At 31.9% G+C, this 19,775-nt stretch overlaps 1 protein-coding gene across 1 annotated transcript; it reads left to right on the top strand.

The window, feature by feature from the left end:
- The first annotated feature begins 313 nt into the window (after positions 1–313).
- Positions 314–2,059, top strand: LOC121129048 (E3 ubiquitin-protein ligase RNF25). Its single transcript, XM_040724715.2, has 2 exons — positions 314–680; positions 749–2,059. Exons 1-2 carry the CDS (start codon positions 473–475, stop codon positions 1,612–1,614), a joined length of 1,074 nt encoding a protein of 357 aa, XP_040580649.1. The 5' UTR covers positions 314–472; the 3' UTR covers positions 1,615–2,059.
- Positions 2,060–19,775: the final 17,716 nt, after the last annotated feature.

Below are 19,775 nucleotides of genomic sequence, written 5' to 3'. Positions count from 1 at the left end.
GGATTCACGTAACCTCAATAAAAAAAAATATAGAATATAAATACCCTTCCTAGATGATAAGTGTTATTTTTTTGTTTTGCAATAACTTTTATAATTTTTTAGAGTATAATTATGATTGAGATGCTATGAAGTAGGGTTTTAAGTAATATTTTAGGTTTCTAGTGAAATATAAAGAAAAATAAATAACCTTGTCCGAAACGTTGACTTCTATTAAACTACACTATATGAATCTTAGTCAAAACACGTGACAAGAATGAACTGTGCGAAAGAAGTTCAAAGCGCATATACGCAATTTTAGACGAATTAGAACTAGAAATAAGAAAATGAGCTCTTTCCCTTCTAGTCTAGATCTTTACTCTGATGTCTTAGCTATTTATGCTGTCAGCTACAGATTTGGGATCAATGAAATTGAAATTATTATCATTTGCAGTTGTACGTTTTGATTGAAAGCTGTGAAATAAAAGTTTTAGAAATGACAGACGGAGCCTCCGAAGCGGACATCGAAGTTATAGAAGAGGTTGAAGCTTTAGAGGCTACCCTCTTGGAGGGAATTCGAATCCGAAGGGGTATTGAAGGTTCTGAGCGGCCAACGGATTTGGAGCTGGTCATGACTCCTCTCACTGCCAGTGATGAAGAGAGAGCTTTTGTGTCCCTCACTTTGAAACTCAGCATTCCCTTAGGTAAAGCCTCATTCTTCTGGAATTCATATCTAAAATAATGTACTTGATTTTGCTTGAATTTGGTTCAGGTTACCCAAGGGAGCGCCCCAGTATAGTCATAGCCCATCCTCGTGGTCTCGGCGAATCTGGAATCTCTTCTCTTGAAAAAGGCTTGGCTAAAAAATGTAGGGACAATCTGGGGGATCCCATTTTGTATCAACTAGTGGAATATACGCAAGAATTCCTCACCGAGTCCAATGTCCCTGCATGTTCCTGCGCCGTCTGTCTTTGTGACTTAAAAAAAGAGGACTCCTTTATCAAAACCCCCTGCTATCACTATTTCCATTCCCTTTGCTATGGCTCCTACATTCAAAATGAAATATCCAATAGAAAAGCTGAGGAGGAGGAAAAGCAGGAACAAACGACACGGGATCTACGTTGTCCAGTTTGTCGTGAAATCCTTGTTCAAGATGTGTTAAACTACGATTTCTCTCATTTCCTTAAAAGTCCTCCCCCCGTGGTTCAAGTACCCGAGTCATTTACTTTAACAGAAGATCTTAAGGAACTACAAAATTCTATGAAAAATTTGTTTGAAAAACAAAAGTTGAATGGAGCCATTATTGATATTGAAGCGGAAAATAGTATGACTGTGCTATCCATTGGGGAAAACACGGAGCGTAATGAACTACCTCTACCCTCGCCGTCTACTCATTCCTTGCCTCAAGTATCGAATGGAAATAACAATAACATCAATAAAGTCAAATTCAAATCAAAAAGGACTCCTAATGTTGTTCCTAGTACTTCCTCTTCTTCGGATGTATCTCGAAGTGAGAACCCCCGACGACTTGCTAGGTATAAAAAGTATCATAGTCATAATATAAGTAGACATCAAATGCATAAAAACATGAAGGCTTCCAAGTCTGGGAATGATACTCCTGAACCTGGTAATTTATGACAGGAGATGAATCATACTCTATTGGTTTTTATTTTCAGTTCTAGTTTATTATTTTAAACAAATATATACTTATCTGAGTTTCCTTCTGTTCTTATTAATTGAATTAATTATTTATAAATGTGATTTCTTTCTCCCTCCCCCATAATTAAATGTATTAAATATCGTTTCTCAAACTATGATGTCATTTTATTTTGTTTTATTTATCATAATAATATCCAGTAATTTTGCACAAATAATGTTCAACATTGGATTTCATTTTCAAGAAGAAAATCAATACTCTTCAATTTATTTAATTTTTTTTTTTTTCTTCCTCCTGTATCAGTTTTAACACATTGTATTCCATATCTACCAGTATTTAATAGTATAATTAATTCTTTATATATGTAGACAAATTTAGAACTCATTAGAATGATTTTCCCTATTAATAAAAAAAGTTCTTACATCACATCTTTGCCTTTATTGTACCTTGGAACCTCTTGAAAAAGGAACTTTGGGAAAAGGCCCAAAATCAGTTGGTAGCAGTTTGACACTTCCTCCCAAATATGAACTGTTTGATGTACAATGCCCCTCTATTCAATCAATTTGTAAAAACACAAAGAGAAAGTCGGGATTTCCGTCGAAAAATTTAGATTACTCCGTCGATGTACTTTTAAATCTATAAAAAATATTGGCGTCACTGACATTAAGAGAAAAAGCTGCACGAAATAAAGTTAATTATTGCCTTCAACCTTTTTTTTTAAATTGTTTAACATACCTAGACGTAAGTAGTGTGAAATATAAATGAAAACCCCAATGCTTTTCAGTGGATTCTCTGCCATAACTTGGCGAGGGTATGCTACGAAATCTTCATCAAGAAAAAAAAATTGTGTTTTTTATGGCAGCTAGACGTCTTTTCAATGATATGTTTGCCTGGCACTAGAAATGGTCAACTTTAAAAGAGCCATTCTTATTCCAAATACATCTATGTTAGTTTGTGCTGTAAAAACTCCGCATTTTTATGTCTACTACTCAAGGGTTTCACAACAAAGTATGGTTTAATTAGATGAAAAATATGCTTAATCTGTATTCAAGTCATTGGAAGTAATTTACTTAACTCTAATAGGGCTGTTAAACTCTTAATTTTTGTGAATATATAATAATTCCTACATGGATTTCTCTGAATACATGTTATCATCAACTAACCTGAAATATTTCAAAACGAATATAGCTAAAAGCTTTTAAAATAACAGATACATTTTGACTAAATCCTTTTACTGAATTGTTATTGTTCTTTCCATGCTTTATTTGAAAATTCTAGAATATATTCATAAATATTTTAATAAAAGCATTAGCGAAATGAGCTTAATGTTTAGGCAATCCAAGGTTTATTTTTCTTTGTTAATATTATAGATTAAGGCATTTCAATTAAATACTAGGATGTCTTCCCAGAAGTTTTTTCTCGTCAATGACATATCACAAGCCCAATTCTTCTATAATTATGATTAATTTGTTAAAGATATTTCTCTTGGACCAGTTAATGTTGGCTGAAAAGAAATTAATAATGTATTTAATATCTTAAAATCATCATAAAAAGGGATGAAATTTTTTTGCAAGTCCTCGTACACATACTATATCTTCACCAATATTGAATTTAGAGGATTCAAATTTTATTATCATCATTTATCTAGTCATTAAATTGTAATTTTTTAAATTATTTATGCCTGTTATAAATACAAAACTTTTAAAATGCATTTACCAGAATATCTTAAAATTACTGCTAAACTGTGCTATCTCGTTCGGATTTTATAATAAAAGCTACATTACTAGAATATATAACTATTTTATTAAACTTCTCTCTTCAAGAATAAAATAATAATAAGAGCAAAACTCGTAAATTGGTACTTGGAGTAAAGTCGAATAACGAGTATTCAAGCAAGTAACGATTATAGCTCGTATTTCTTCGCGTGCATTCTTTAGAAACTAAAAAATACTCATGCAGCAAAATTCAACTCGCGGCACACCACTAAAATAAACGATATAATATATGATTTAATCGGCAAAGGAGTTCCTTAGATCGCTGTCTAACCTCAGCCAAAGTCAAATTCATTTTTTTAAAGTTTCATATAAAGGATTCCCCTTTTTTCTTTTTCTTGTTTAACATGAGTTAAACTAAAGGCCTGAGAGATTTAATCCATTTTGTGCTGTGCTCCCTGTCTATTATACTTCCTTCTTCCCCTTTCTTCCTGGATTAGTAGTGGTCGTGTGTGGAAAACTGCCCTTGGGAAAATTGCACATGGAAGATTGTTCTGGAGGGAAATTGTACGTATTTATTCTAACTTCATGATGAATAATAACACATTATTAATTACAAAATTAAAGAAAAAACAATTATTGATATGGCTATTGAAATACAAATAATATTATTTGTATGTACCGTAGCATCTATAAGAAAAAAATAGTTAAATGGCGTAAAAACATAAAAAATGTAGTTTTCAATTTGCAAACCGAGTGATTAAACTATTTTTTAGTATTAGAGGGGTTCCTTGGATGTATTGGATGAATTGGCGGTAGTTTTTAAGGATCCAGGGGTACTCCCAAGTAACCCGTAAAACCTGAAAAGCTTGGAATTATTTTTTTTGGTATTAGAGGGGTTCCTTGGATGTATTGCCTGTAGTTTTTATCGATCCCACACTACATTCGGACCAATGCGATGGTGGAGGGTATTAAACCATATTTTAAGAGGCCGTAAGCTATTTATTCCCCCGCCCTCCTTACCAATCCTCTCGATCCATTTCTTCGAATATTGGATTGAATTTTATAAATTGCACGGAAATTGTATTGCAATAATATTACTCATACTCGACGGTACTCCCCTGGGGGATGGAAGAAACAAATATAGTTCTATATTTGTCATTAATAATATTAAGCGAATTTATAATGTGTTATCATGAAGTTTGAACAAAATACTGGCAATTTTCTACCGGGCAATTTTCGTAAATGGCAATTTTCTCCAGGATAGTTTTCCTAGTACCAGTATTGGTATATGATTATGAATTATGATATACAGTTATGGAAATCCGGATTACTTTATAGCTGGCACGTTTTTGGAATTGGTAATCTAAAGAATGAATTTTCTTTTCCTTAGTAGTTGTCATTATCATTTAATTCCTGACTAGTGAACATCCTTTCCTAAATCAACTCAATTATATTAAAAACCTGATTGAACATTTGTGTAGGCTTGTTGATCGGAGTTGATCATCGATCAATTGCGGTATAGCGATATTATATCGCTGATCGTAGTATCACAATCTGTCCTGATCTTTATATCGCAACCAAAATATCAAAAAAATTGCGATCCGATCAATTTGTACAAAATCACATATTACGTAATAGTGCTGTGGTTCTCGAGATCGGTCTTTGTCTTGAAAATGCTTTCGAGACTGTTTTTTGTTTTTTTTAATATATAGTTTTGGTTTCGTTTCGATCTCGACACATCAAAGTCTTCGTCTTGATATTGTGTCTAATACACTCGGTCTTGGTCTCGAACTAAAAATAGGAAGCGTTAAAAGTGTACAGAGATTTCGCACTATCAGACCCCGAAAGATTCAATTAGGAGGTGGCCAAAGGAAAGTTCGAGGGGCATTACAGTCCAAAGAAGAAGGTAATATTTTATTCCTATATGTTCTGTTCTGTAGAAAATGGAGATGCAAAAACTTGGGAGAAATTTTATTCGTAGATTAGGTGAATGTCTGCAAATTGCAATTTTGTCTCTCAGCGGGAAAGACACTTGAGAGACAAATTAGTATTCGCAATGCGGGACTCTCAAGAAGACTTGAAGCAGACACTAATATCTAGAGCAGAACTTCCCTTAGATCTATTCCTAAAGGATATGCGACTATATGAGAAAACAGAAAAACTAAGGTCAATGAGGCACGTGTCCAAAGACATGGACAATCTAAAAAGGGATAAGTCAAAAAGTTACGGAGAGAAAAGGAAGCTTGTAGATAGTTTGAAGCAAGTTAACAGCACTAAAAAAAGAAAGAATACCCAGCTCAAAAATACAAGGCAAAGTATCGAAAGTGTGGACAAGTGGGACACTATGAAAGGATGAGCTGGAATAACAAGTATAAACGCAAAAGAGTAGTAGAGTCTGTGTATGAAACAGCAGATATTCAAGAGATAAACACTTCTCCGTAGTATTTCTCGATGCCATTCAGGAGGAAGGGTGTGGCACAGAATAGTACATTACTATATTGGCCAATGGGATACCTGTGAAACCAAGTCATAAAAGGAGGTTATTTTCCAAAGTTGAATGAAGTTATGGGATTCCATCATATTCGTTTAGATGAAAAGAGTAGTGTCCTCACTATATTCATTAATCCCATAGTGAGATATAAATTCAATCCTCTCCCGTTTGCAATTTCTAGAGGACCAGTGGTCTTCCAGTCAAAAAATTGCAAGTTATTAGATCCTGTCGAAGGTGTACATGAACATATCGTAGACATTTTGATCACTCGGATTGATTAGGAGTCCCACGATGTTAGGCTAAAGAAGGTACAAGATATCTTAAATAGAAATATACTCCAGCTGATTGAGGATAAGTGTATCAGAGGAGTTACTGAAGAGAAATTATTGGGCTACGTTATATCAGCAGATGGAATCAAGGTAGTTCCTGGAAGAATAAGAGCAGTTCAAGATGCAAGAGCACCGACAAAAGTTGAGATCATACTAGAGAAATGTTATTCAAATTGCAAAATTTGTTCCTAATATAACGGAATTGCCGACACCACTTCGCACTTTATTTAAAAAGAAAGAAGTTCATTATGTATACAGTATAGGTAGAGCTGGACATCGAGCAAGTGGGAGGAAAATGCGAGAAAGAGACATAAAGTACTATTGATTAAAGTTATGATTTTGGAGGATAGAATATCATGTGATTCTGCTATAGAAATACGAATCTGATTTTAGCGTTCCGTTCCAATGGTACTTACAAAAAATTCAAGAAATCAAGGTTTATATATTTTTTTACTTTTTAAATATAATTTAAAGGTCTGATAAAGCAAAGACGAACATTTGAGAGACTTATTTTGAGACAAGGGACACTTTTTGAATGCTCTTATTGAACATGAAAGTTTCTAGTTTAATCTACGTTAACTCAAACATAGGAAATTGACCAGTTCAATAATTCTGAATCATAGGGCCAAGGCTCATCCTTTTGACGTGAATGTAAGCAAATGGGCAACTAAAAATGATGAATTCTGCTCTCCTGTGTTGCAAGGGCTGCAGTATAGTCCTCCAAAAATTGGAGGTTGGATACTAATGAATTATCCAATCTATACAAACTTATACTCTAGGTATAATTTATAACTCAACCAAAATTCTTTCTTAAATAGATATATATTTGACATTACATCCAACATTGGAAAATTAATAAGCATGTACATGGCAATACAATATAAATTGGAGTCAAGTTAAATGACTTAGAAAAGATGGACGAGTACCTATTGAAATAATTTAGATTCTAACATATCCGTCCAAGTTTTCTAACAATATCAGACATTTAAATACACACATTTGTATTTGTATCCTATTTGTTATGAATTCCGGAAGTTCCTAGATTTTTGAGTTTTAATTAAGAGCATGTTAAGTAAAAGTGAATTAAAAGTAGAATCTTGTATCAAAATGACCAATTCATCTTCAGATCCTATCAACACTCCTAAACATTTAAAAATATTCATTCATATTTATTCGAACCCATTAAGATTTCTTCCTCTCCTATTAGATCATATATGAGACAAAAAAGAGCATTTCTTGAGCCAAATCACATTCATGAAAATTATAGCATTCGAATGAGTAACCACAAATTTTCTAGTACAAGGGGGAACGTATTGGGTTGTGAACCCCCAACACAACGGTGCACCTAATATAACTTTGTTGTCGAGTCGCTATTAAAAAGGTATCTCACTTTCCAGATAAGAATCCCCGAAATGAAGGTCCAAGGAAAAAAACACTTCAGAAAATAAACTAAATTAAAAAATAAATAAAAATGGAGCACACTTTCTTCACTCACAATATGGAGATGGGGACATCCCTATAAAAAATTATTTTAATTGAATTTGATTATTAAGAGACATCTCTAAAGAGAGCAGACCGAAGAAAATTTTTCAGAAGCACACCCTCCATTCCATTCGGAAAAAAGTGATCTAAAGATTCGACTGCCTCTTAACAACAGACAATATTTAAAAATTGAACATTTTTTTTTTTTTTTTCATTTTTTTTTCAACAAGGTATAATATTTAATCTTTCTTACTAGTTATTTTAGAATACATAAGTACATATTATTAGAAAGGATATTTAAGAAGATTTATGTGTAAGAAGATCAAATTTATATACATATATGATTTAGTATGATGTAACTATGGGCCATGGCATACATAGGTATATACTAGACTTATGAACCGAACACAAAATTGATAGACGTTGCATTCAATGAACAAAACGGATTTTTTTTGTTTTAAAGCTACAAGTTAAACGCTAAAAATCAGATTGCTAATGTTAACCAACGTATTTCTAGGAAATGCATGAACCCTCCTTATATGGATGTATGTAAATGAGAGCGAAGAAAAGATTTTTTTAATTCCTGGCGAAGAATCATGATTAAATTTCGATCGATTGTAGTATTTACTCAAGGTTCATTGCCTATTAATCTTGGTATTTACTAATTATTTTGTTTTTTCTTCTATGTTTTTATATTATAGTTGCCTTATAATGATATGGTTCGAACTTGTGAGTAAATCATACTTATTCGAACATTAAACCGATGAAGCCGTTCTAATTTCTCTACGTAATTTTTGTTTTCTTGAAGGAGAAGAAATCATAAGAAAATTATGGAATTTATTGAAGAAGGAGATATTTTGTCAAAAGGTCATCAAAAAAGAAAAAAGAAGGGAGCCATTGTTGTAAAAATTGAATGCAGTATAATTATAATAAAAAAGGAAGAATAAATGCGCTGCATAAGCACTTCAGTTAGCCCACCCTAACGAAGGATTAAACACTCTCCATTATTTTTGTAGATACAAAATAAAAGTTTTGATAGTATAAATCAAATTTTTGGATAAATTGCAATTTAAGTTAAACACATTTTATTGAGGAGAAAGTTTTTTTTGTGTGTCCTAATATACAAGGCGCTACTCCTGTTTTTTCTGAGGTTAAAAATGGATGTGTAAAAGCTTTAGAGGATGAATTTCTTCATCTATACCCTCCATTCCATAGAAGATTAGATTTTTTCCAATATTCCCAAAGATTTGGACAATCATGGGCCGATTTTGTTGCAAACTTGAAACAAAAAGGAGCACAGGCTATCTGAGATTAATGTTGATGATCTCCACGTTTTTCGTTACGTTAATGGAACTACAGACAACGAACTAAGAAAAAAATTGCTAAGTTTAGAAAATCCCACAAGAGAAGAAGTGAAGCACACAGGTCATGTATACGAGGCAGCTACATCATGTCAAGTGGCAAAGAATCCTATATCTCATACATCAAATAAGATGAAAAGTAACTTCTTCAAAAAGGATAAAAATGTAAGAAAGGTATGTAAGCGATGTGGAAGAACTATTCATATCAAAGATTGCCCGCGTAGAGAATCAATTACATGTTTCAAATGTGGAAAACCAGGGCATTTGTCTTCCTTTTGTCTTACTAAGACAAATCCAAATTCAAAATTAAATACAAAATCCAATAGTCGATATACCTCAAGAGTGAACAGTCCAGAACATTATTCATCATTAAAAATTTATATTAATCAGATCAAAGGATCGATGTCTTTGAAGAGGATGGAATTGAAAGTTCAATCTAGTCTCAAAGGATGCTTGAAACATTTCAAGATTATGGCATTACCGGACACAGGGACGAGCAACAGTATAATTTCCTATGATTATATAAGAGGAAATGGATTTGCTTACACTACCACAAATCAACAGTTGTTCAATGCAAGTAATTATCCTATGAAATGTGAAAAATTGAGTTGGATCACTCTCAACATATAAAAGTGCATAAAACTTTGACCAATAAACATACATCAACAAAGGCACTTATCGATAAATTAATTAAAGATAATATTATTGAACGAGTTTCTAACCCGACTGAATGGATTTTTCGTCAACAAAGAAGGAGGCAAGGGAGTCCGATTAGTAGTTGATTACACACGTCTGAACAAATATGTCAAACGTCCAATACATCCATTTCCAACAAGTGAAGATATAATGCGGAGTATCAAGCCTGATTCGATTTTTTTTTCTAAAATGGATTGTGTTCATGGCTATTTCCAAATCCCCTTAAAGGAGGAGAGCAAGAATCTCACTACGTTTCTTTTACCAGATGGTAAATTTCTATTTACACGCACACCTATGGGCTTAAATGCCAGTTCGGATGAATGGTGTTCTCGTTATGATCCTATAATTGAAAAGGTATGTGATGCTAAGAAGATAGTTGACGATATCCTTATTCAAGCACCTGATGAAGAAACCCTATTTGAAGGGACACGTCAAACTTTAATAGAATTTAGAAAGAAAAATGTAAAGATTTATATAAAAAAATTTGTTTATGGACCATGTGTTAACTTTGCTGGTTATTCTGTTTCTGGTGAAGGTGTAAAACCAAATGAAGACAAGCTCGAGGCTATACGTAAATTTCCAATACCAAAAAATATATCAAGTTTGACACTTCGTACCGGATTTGGCCCACATGACTACTAATTTAAGATCATTGCTGAAGAAAAATTGTAAATTTTTATGGCTAGAAGACCACACAGAGTCTTTTGAACAAGTAAACAAAACCTTGCTTAGTTCAAGGCTAATTGCCCTTTATTTTAATCCCGAGTTGTCTACTCTATTGTTAACAGATGCTTCACGTTTTAATGGAATAGGATTTGCTCTAGTACAAGGAGATAACAACAACTGCTTAAAACTAATTCAATGTGGATCAAGAAGCTCAGCTTCAATGGAATTCAGATATTCTACAGTGGAACTTGAGTGTTTGGCGGTGCAATGGGCAGTTGCTCGTCGAAAGTATACTTATAAGGTTCACCTAAATTTCTTATTCTTTGTGATCATCGTCCACTTGTTGGTTGGTTCAAAAAAGCAAATAAACGCCTACAACTTTTCAGGGAGAAATTAACTGATTACAACTTCGAATTGGAATGGGTCTCAGGTAAATCTCATGAGATAGCGGACGCTTTTTCAAGAGCTCCTGTATTTGACCCACCTGAGGAGTCGGATGAGGAATTTGAGGATAATATAGGGGTATATAACAAAATTTGTACATATCCTAGTGTGCAACAATTGATCGACGCAGTAGTAAACGACAGTGAATATCAAATGATATTACAGGCATTCAAGTCAGGAACAGAAATGAAGAAATTTCCAATCAACCATCCGGCAAAACAACTATCGTCAATCTGGGATCAATTATCTATATTTAATGATGATGAATACACACTCCTCATTTATGACAACAATCGTATTATTGTTCCTTCGGCCGAGCGGGAAAGAATCTTACAATTACTTCATATACCTCATGCAGGCATTGTGAAAACAAGGAAGACGGTGCAAAAACTTTACTTTTGGCCAAATATCAACAATGATATCAAAAACATTCCTGCCAGAAGTTTTTACCAAGTAAGCCAGATGAACCAATCATTAATTCAGAGGCCGAATATGCAATGTCATATGTGGCTTCCGATCTCTTTGAGTATAGGGGTGTTCACTATCTTCTAATGGTTGATAGATTCAGTGGTTTTCCTTTTATAGCCAAATTAAATTCCTAGTCTAGAGATGCTGTTACAAAAATTCTATTGTCATAGTTTCATTGGTTTGGATTCCCAAAATATATTCGTACTGATGGAGGACCACAGTATAGAAATGAATTTGATAAATTCTGGGAAAAATATATTATTATCCATGAAATAAGTTCACCGCATAATCCTCAAAGTAATGGTTTAGCAGAGCAAGCAGTCAAGTCATTTAAGTCAATCATCAAGAAGACAACGTGGTTATTTGCCAACACTACCTTATCCTTATGAAAAAATCTATTCAAATGATGTTTATGAGAAACGAAAGAAAACAATAACTACCGAGAATTGAAACGGTTATCTACCAGAGTTCAAGATTGGGAACATTGTATTTGTACAAAAACCTATTTCCAAAACTTGGTACACTGAAGCCGTAATCAAAGACATCCGAGATTATGGTAGATCATATATATTGATTAAGAACAATCGTGAATTGATTGAAAATAGGAAGTTCCTAAGTCTAAACAAATCAGGGACATTGTCTGAGAATCTCAAATCTGGAACATAGAATGTTGAGGAGGAGTGACCGGAATAGAAAGAAAACTGTTAAATTTAATACTGATTTCTAAATTGTGTATATATATGTTTAAAAAAAAAAGATTTAATGTCATTTAAAATCTTATGTATATTCCCTTAAAATCTTAAGAGGGCATGAAAAGTTGCGTGCTTATTTATGTATATAAAGCTGCATTACATTTTATGCAAAGTCATTTCGTATATATTATCTTATATATAATATAATAAAAGAAGTAACTCAATAGGTGAAGAAGTGAAGAATTATATATATTACCCGCACTATTGAATAGTCTTTCACTTTCAATGGATGAAGGTGGGCATGAAAAGTATTTACAAGAAATTTAATAGCTTCTCTTTGTTTTTGTAAAATATGTGTTATATAAGTCAAACTATCAACTCACGATCCATTGAATTATTAATACTAATATGTATCAATCTCACTGAAATTGAATTGTATTCAAGAATTTTGTAATGTATTAGTGTTTTCTTCCCCCTTGTTCTCTTCTCTTATTTTCTTGTGTATATATATAAATATGTGTAAAGTAAAGTCTTTTACCTGATTTTAAGTATAAATAGTTGTGTATTTTATGTATGTATTAGAGTAGGTTTTGTAATATTAATAATATAAATGTTCCTGTAAATAAGTATTGTCTTATATTCCTCCACGCCTTTCCTTCTCATTTCTCTCGGTCATCCTGGATTCCTTGGTATAAATAATTGTGTCTCCTCAACCTCGTCAAGACACAACAAATTTGATACATAAAATATAATTTGTCTTCTAAAATTTTGAGGGGTATGTTTTGTATCTGTATTGATTTGAAAAAGCACCTGTCTTCAATAATTGACGGTTGTTTCTTACTCAGATTCGTTAAAGCCAGATTATGATGCTAGATTTTCAAATTTTGAACTTGCGTATAAGCTTATGTCAATTTACTACATAAAACATACGAAAATTGTTTTTCAAATAGGAAAATTAGGTGAGAAGGCAAGAGGCAAGTAACATAAGTTATTTTGACTTTGTATATTGATCAAAAATAAAGTTTTTAATTCTATAAATCAAAAAAAAAATATGAAATACAACGAAGAAATAATAGAATATATTGTAAAATCTGCCATATATGTACATATATACTAATTGGAATCTTTTCAATACTATCAATTCTCTATTGTGGTTTTAATAAGGTCAAAAATGGATCTCACAAATAAATAACATTAAAGGCTGTGGATGAACAAATAGATTTATAAACGAATCAAGGTCTTAATTTGACGGATGTGCACTTTCCATTGAGCAAAGCAGGTCTATTCGAGGTTTAATTTTGGATACAACCACTCGAAAATAATACAGAAAGGCCTTACCAAATAAATAAGCTGAGCTAAATGATATAAGTAAATCTAAAGTTGATTTAGCCCACAGTGAGTACAGAATCAAAATTTATTTTTAGTGTTTGGTCACATGAAATTTCTATATGCGTATCTTCCAATGGCTAGCCATGGTGGTAAAAGAGGCGTATCTAGTTATGTTTTTTGGAGCACTATCTTCTTGGAAATATACTTTTTAAGATTATCCAGAATAGTCTGATAAAAAATGTACATTCATCATTATTTAAGCTTAATGCCAGAATTTAAAGTATACACTTATTTTCTGGAAATCATATAGTGATCCCTCCGTTGTGTTCTACTACCGCCACTTCGGGACCCATTGTTCTATACTAAGATCATCACCTCCTTGTATTGGTTGAACATTTGGAAATAATAATATTTTTTTTTTCTTTGCTTAATAATGTATACAAATAAGTGTGAATAAGTATTGGTGGAATCGGCATTATTGATCCGATTCTGATACTTCAAAAAGCCAATTCTGATGCATCAGTAAACCCTTAAATATATGGGGAGGCTGGGGTAAGTTGATCAAGGGGGATAAGTGATCAAGTGGTCTTTCCTCACTTCCTTTCAATATCTTTATTTGTCTCACTTCAGGCAGTTGTCTATGCATGATTGTATCTATTGGTCTCCCTCTTTCTTTTTATACATGATTCAAAAGAGACTGAAACTATCAGTTTTTCGTATATGCAGGTCATGATTAATGGAATCACATTTATTATTTTATTTTTGATAGGTATAGAGCAGTGTTAATTTTGCCAGTTATTTTCAGTTTTATCTCGTCTTCGTCTCATCTTCGTCAGCCAATAGTCTTAGTCATCATTTCGTCAGCTTTGGTCTTCGTCAGAGTTTCGTCTGCAGCATAATATTGTCTTCGTCAGACATCGTCACTGTTTCGTCATAGTTATATTTTATTTCGTCGTTGTCTCGCCTTCGTCATTGCTTCGTCTTCGTCAAAGTTTTGTATTTTGACATAATTTTATTAGAGATATTATACCAGCCACGAGTACCAAAAGAGCCATGAGTAATTGACGAGTTACGAGTAAAAATCGCCTTTTACACTGACGAGCCAGGTTTTTCTTATATAATTCTTGGTACTTCTATAATGACGAGTTTTACTCGTGACCCATCACTAATAACTAAGTATTTATGACGTCATCCATTTGCAAAAATGTATCAAATTTCGATATATAGTTAACTAAATACAAACAAGAGTTCATAATTTATACGGCACGCCCGTTGGTACTATTCAAAAATTGTATTTATGACTATTTTTGACCCATTTTAAAAGATAAGCGTATTTCTAACTTTATATCAAACACATGTTCTTATAAAATGAGGTAACTCTTTTTTTATAAGACCTGAGTGGGTTAGAACTACTTTTAGCAAGATAAGGGTACCACCAAATTCTCATCTTTATCAGAGTTTTTCTTTGTCACGAAAAAAAGGTTTCGTTAGAGAAATGATTTCGTCTCGTCAGGCTTGACGAAGTTAACACTGGTGTATTATCTATTTGTCACAAAATATAAAAATCAACTTCTTTTAGTAACATTAAAATTAAATATGCTTTAAGAAGCAAATTAATAAAAGCTATATTCATACAGAGTTTTTTTCAAATTTTTTAGATAGGCACAAGGCAGGGCTTAGTGGTATAAATAGGTAAACAAACACCTCAACCCACTTCCAAATGTCCATGAAATGGATGAATGATTCATATATGATATAATTACTAATCGGAATATAATTTACTTTGTATGAAATGTGAACGTTTGAAAAGATAAATTTGTATATGCCTCAAATTGTAATCACTATTATAAAACTTCTGATTGGGTAAAAATAATTGGCATATATTTTTTTCCCCCTATATGAACTATTTATATATCGAATGGCAATAAAAAAATTGAATAAATCTTGTAATACCTTTCTTTGGCAAATAAGTAAGGAATTGTCCATGTATTCTGTCGGCTTGCCTTGAGTCAGAGTTTTTTTGAAGTTGACTCAAATTGTACGTGGATTTTCAAATTGAAACTCCAAGCTCGATTAAGTGTTGTCCAATTATTTCACAAGATATTGACAATATAATAAAGCCATCTTTCGGTTCAAACTCCAATAGGGTTAATTGACTTTTAAATGAAAGTCGTTTTCTTTTTTTCCATAATTTGGAAATCATTTAAATTTTGTACTCTACACAAAAGTTATTAGTCATAACAAAGAACAATCTATAAAATTAATGTTTTTATATCATATAATGCTTTGGAATTCAAAGACTTAAATAGTAGAAATCCCTCATCCTGCTCCCATATAACAAATATTAGTAAAATCTTATCACATCACGAAAAAATTATTATTTTAATTCGTCTACTCGTCTAAAATATCAAATTGTTAAAAGCTATTATTAAAGAATTAACTTATTAATTCTTCTATGAAATCTGAAATCCTCTTTGAACTTACTTCAACTAATTAATCATTATCTTGGATATTGATAAATCAATAACATTCGAAATTAATACTATGGATAATACTACTTATGTACACTCTAGAGTAGAGAGAACCATCTTAAACCAACCCAAACCCCAAACGGATCACTAGATGAACTTAGGTATTTGTAAGAAGACCCTGATTTCTTTTTGTCCGGTCGGAATCTAAAGGGATCCTACCGTTCAAAGCTTCCCACCATTGATAAACACAGGACAAAGGGGGAGTCGGTGTTCTTTTTTTTGGTGGAGTCGGAAAATTTGTACCGACCCCCACTACAAAAATTACTACCTTTGATGTAAATAAAACTCATTTATAATAAGGCTTGTATTAAGTGTTCGTAATTATTTTAAATTCTAAATGATTATAAATTATAGGTATTAAGTACTATTAATGTATTAAACGCGAAAGTTTACTAATTTATAAGTTTACTTTACAAATTTCAAACGTGCTGCATAGTCTATAAAATCAAAATTACCAAACGTCCATTAAGTCTAAATTATTATGCTGGGTAGAGTATAGCCATTAGCTATGCAAGTTCATTTCTTAGTCTTGTGAATAGTCAATGTTATCAGAGTAAAGAGTAACGTTGCTGTGAGAGGTTGTTTGTATTGTCATTCCTCAGTTACAAATGAATAAATTATTTTTTAGAATTTATGAATGTATTAGCAATAGATAGATTTTAATAAATTTCATCTTGTTAAATATTTTATATTCAAAATATTTTCTTTACACCTCGCATAATCATTTTGTCATTTAACTAATAACTACTATCAACTATAAATTAAATCTATATTTATAATCTCAAATGAATCAATAGTACTTATATAGGCTATTAAAAAATTGTATGTTGGAGTCAGAGTTGGTGGCAATTAAAATACTGTAGTAGGACATTTTCTGTGCCTACTCCGCATCTCTAATTAAAACTCATTCAAAAATGATCAAAATCGGCTGAAAAAAACCCACCTTAAACTGGGTATAAAAAGGAAAAACAATTTCATTACATCTTTTGATTTTTAGTTTAAAAAGATGTTCATTTATTTTATTAATTTATGCATTCCATGCACGGTAGCAAATATAGTAATAAACATTGGGAGCATTATTTATTTATTCTTTCTTTTTCTCTCTTGTTATTTTGTAGGGGGAAAAAAAGGAAACTAAGTATTAATGGACATTTGGCATATATAAATTGTATTTCTGAACAGAACGTGAAATTTACCAGCGTTCTGCAGAACGCAGGTTCATTGAACAGAACGTTTTTTTTTTTTTAAATGTTGAACGCTAAAAATGGGGTTTTAACGTTCCATTCCACTAATTCTCACGGGATTTACTCTTAAAATTGAAATCCCTCCTACGAACGTAGACCAGTGTTTAGACTAAAAAAAAATGTGTCTTTCAAGGATATATTCAGAAGTTCCTATTGTTATCAAAATTAAAGGTTGCCGCGAATCCAACAAATATATAATCCAAACTTCTTTTTTTTCGTGGAAAACACCAGATTTGTGTAGACATATGGGCAAAAACATATTTTCTAATCCAAAAAATGGGACGGGTTGTAAAAAATAAATACCTCTGCTTCATCACTAATATTTGTACATGTATCATCAAATTACTCCACAGATACCTGATTATCTGATACAATTTAATTTAACAGGTATGGATTAGAGTAAGTAATCATTTGAAATGTTGAGTCGTTGATAAATAATCTTAAGTGATTTAAATAGCATTATTAAATTTTTTTAAATCAGGTTTTTAGTCGTTAAAATATTCTCCGACTTCACATCTTTGAAAGCAAGACTATGTCTGGTCCATTAATATTGTTATTCCATGATAGTAGTTGAACGCTAAACTGGAAGGAATTCATTATAGTGGTGTTAAAAATGTTAGTTGCTGGAGTTTGGCTAGGATCAAATGCGTATAAATCGTAACATATGAAATTAGGCAGTGTTAAAATCTTATTTATCATTCAACCTTAGAACAAGAGGCATGATTCCTCTTTCCTAAAATCTTACTTGATCCAAAGTATATTTTATTCAAAGATAATTTATTCATTCAATTGATAAAATTCTAACGACTAGGATTTGTTTGAATAGTTTCAAATTAGTTCCAAGCTATAACTATTCCTAAAATAATAATTTACTATCAGGTGTATTATTTTATGTATTTCACTATGTTTTTATAAGGGAGTATATCTAACCTACCAACTCAGCCTTACATACATTTAGCTTGTAACCTTAAATTTATCTAAACGTTAAACACTATAATAAAAAAATAAAAAAAATAAAAAATCAACAGAACACTTATCATGTCGTTGATTTTTACTGCTGAATAAAAAAAAATAAAGTTATCGATTAGTTGGCATCTGCCCATGAATTGAAAGTCGATCAACCATGGGAATATTAGGGTCCATCTTCGGCTTAGAAAAAGAAGGAAGACTTTCCAAACCTAATTGACGAATTAGATATCATGTATGAGATCTAAAAACAAATTTTCTTTCAAACATTTGCTAAATCCTAAAAAATAAAATAGTGATCACCCTATTGTAAAATATATTACATTATTATGCTTTATCAATTAATTATTTATCAATTATGTACATAGCATTATGCTCGACTTTCTATCTATAATAGGCATTATGGATTTGTAATGCATATTTTAACTTATTCAATAATGAAATTGCTTTGGATTTAAGTATCACAAATATAAATAATTGAAATGGCTATGTTTATTTATTCACTCATACTGGATCGCAATGAACTACGGCTTTGATTCAGAATTTGATATTGATAAATAAATAAGAACTGAAGATTCTGATTCAAGTTGTAATTGCAGGGGCATCTGCAAGAGTATATTTATCTCTTTTTTTTTGCTAGGGGGGAATTTTTTCCCCTGATACATAATTTCAGTGTACTAATCTTTTTTTTTTTTTGGAAAAAAATCCAGATTTTTACAACATTTTGGCATAAAAAATTTTCATCCTTAAGAAAAATATTTATAGTAAATGCAAAAATTAATTGATGTGGGCTAAAGCCCCCCCCCCTCCCTGGCCAACACCTCTGAAGTCTAATGAAACTGCGACTTCAAATACATCTCAGACCCGGAGTGAAGAGGCTCTTGACTCGACTGTAACTCCAGATCGTAAATAATGATTTGTGAACAGCTCTGCACAGGGAAAAAATATATTTTCTAATCATTCATGACCCACTAAAAGTATCTATTCCAAACATTAACTTATTTTTATTTGAATATTGCATATTCATTTAAATTATAAATAATCTCGCGGGGGTTTTTTTCCATTATGATTTCACAAAACCAACTTTTTGAATTAACAATCAAAAGGTTATAAAAACATACAAATACGGAAAATAGTTGAATTTGGATTAACTTTGCGTAACAAAGGAGTTATTAATTTTATCATTGGAGAAGTTCTACATAAATATTTTTAGCTTCGCAGCTATTGATTTAACACAATTATTTATTATCAATCATATTCAAGAAAAAATATCTTAACTGTTGTACATACAAGTTTTAATGATATACCTATAATATGTATATGTAATACAAAGGGGTTTCAAAAAGTATGACGACTTTTCGAATTTTTTGGGCAAGGTACATTTGGTATGCTCAATTTTTTTTATATGTTATTACACTCGCCCTGAACATATATTTACTGTTTCAGCAATATAATATGTTGAGTTTGTTTGTGAGAGACATATTGTTTAGAAGTATCCTGTATATTTGGGGATTTTTTGCCATTGAAAAACATGGATCAAAGAATATACATCAAATTTTGTGTAAAAAATGAAATTAAGCGCTCCAAAATATTGCAAGGGGCATACGGTGAAACTGTTCTGAGTAATAAAAAAAAATTATGAGGGGTACAAACTCTTCCAAGATGGTCGAGAACATGCCAATGGCAAGCATCGTTCTGGACACCCAAGCAGGTCAACAACAGACGTTG

The sequence above is a fragment of the Lepeophtheirus salmonis genome, chromosome 14, assembly GCF_016086655.4.
Source record: "Lepeophtheirus salmonis chromosome 14, UVic_Lsal_1.4, whole genome shotgun sequence".
Lineage (NCBI taxonomy): Eukaryota > Metazoa > Arthropoda > Copepoda > Siphonostomatoida > Caligidae > Lepeophtheirus > Lepeophtheirus salmonis.
Note: the sequence above shows the minus strand (reverse complement) of the source record. Positions and strands in the feature narration are given on the sequence as shown.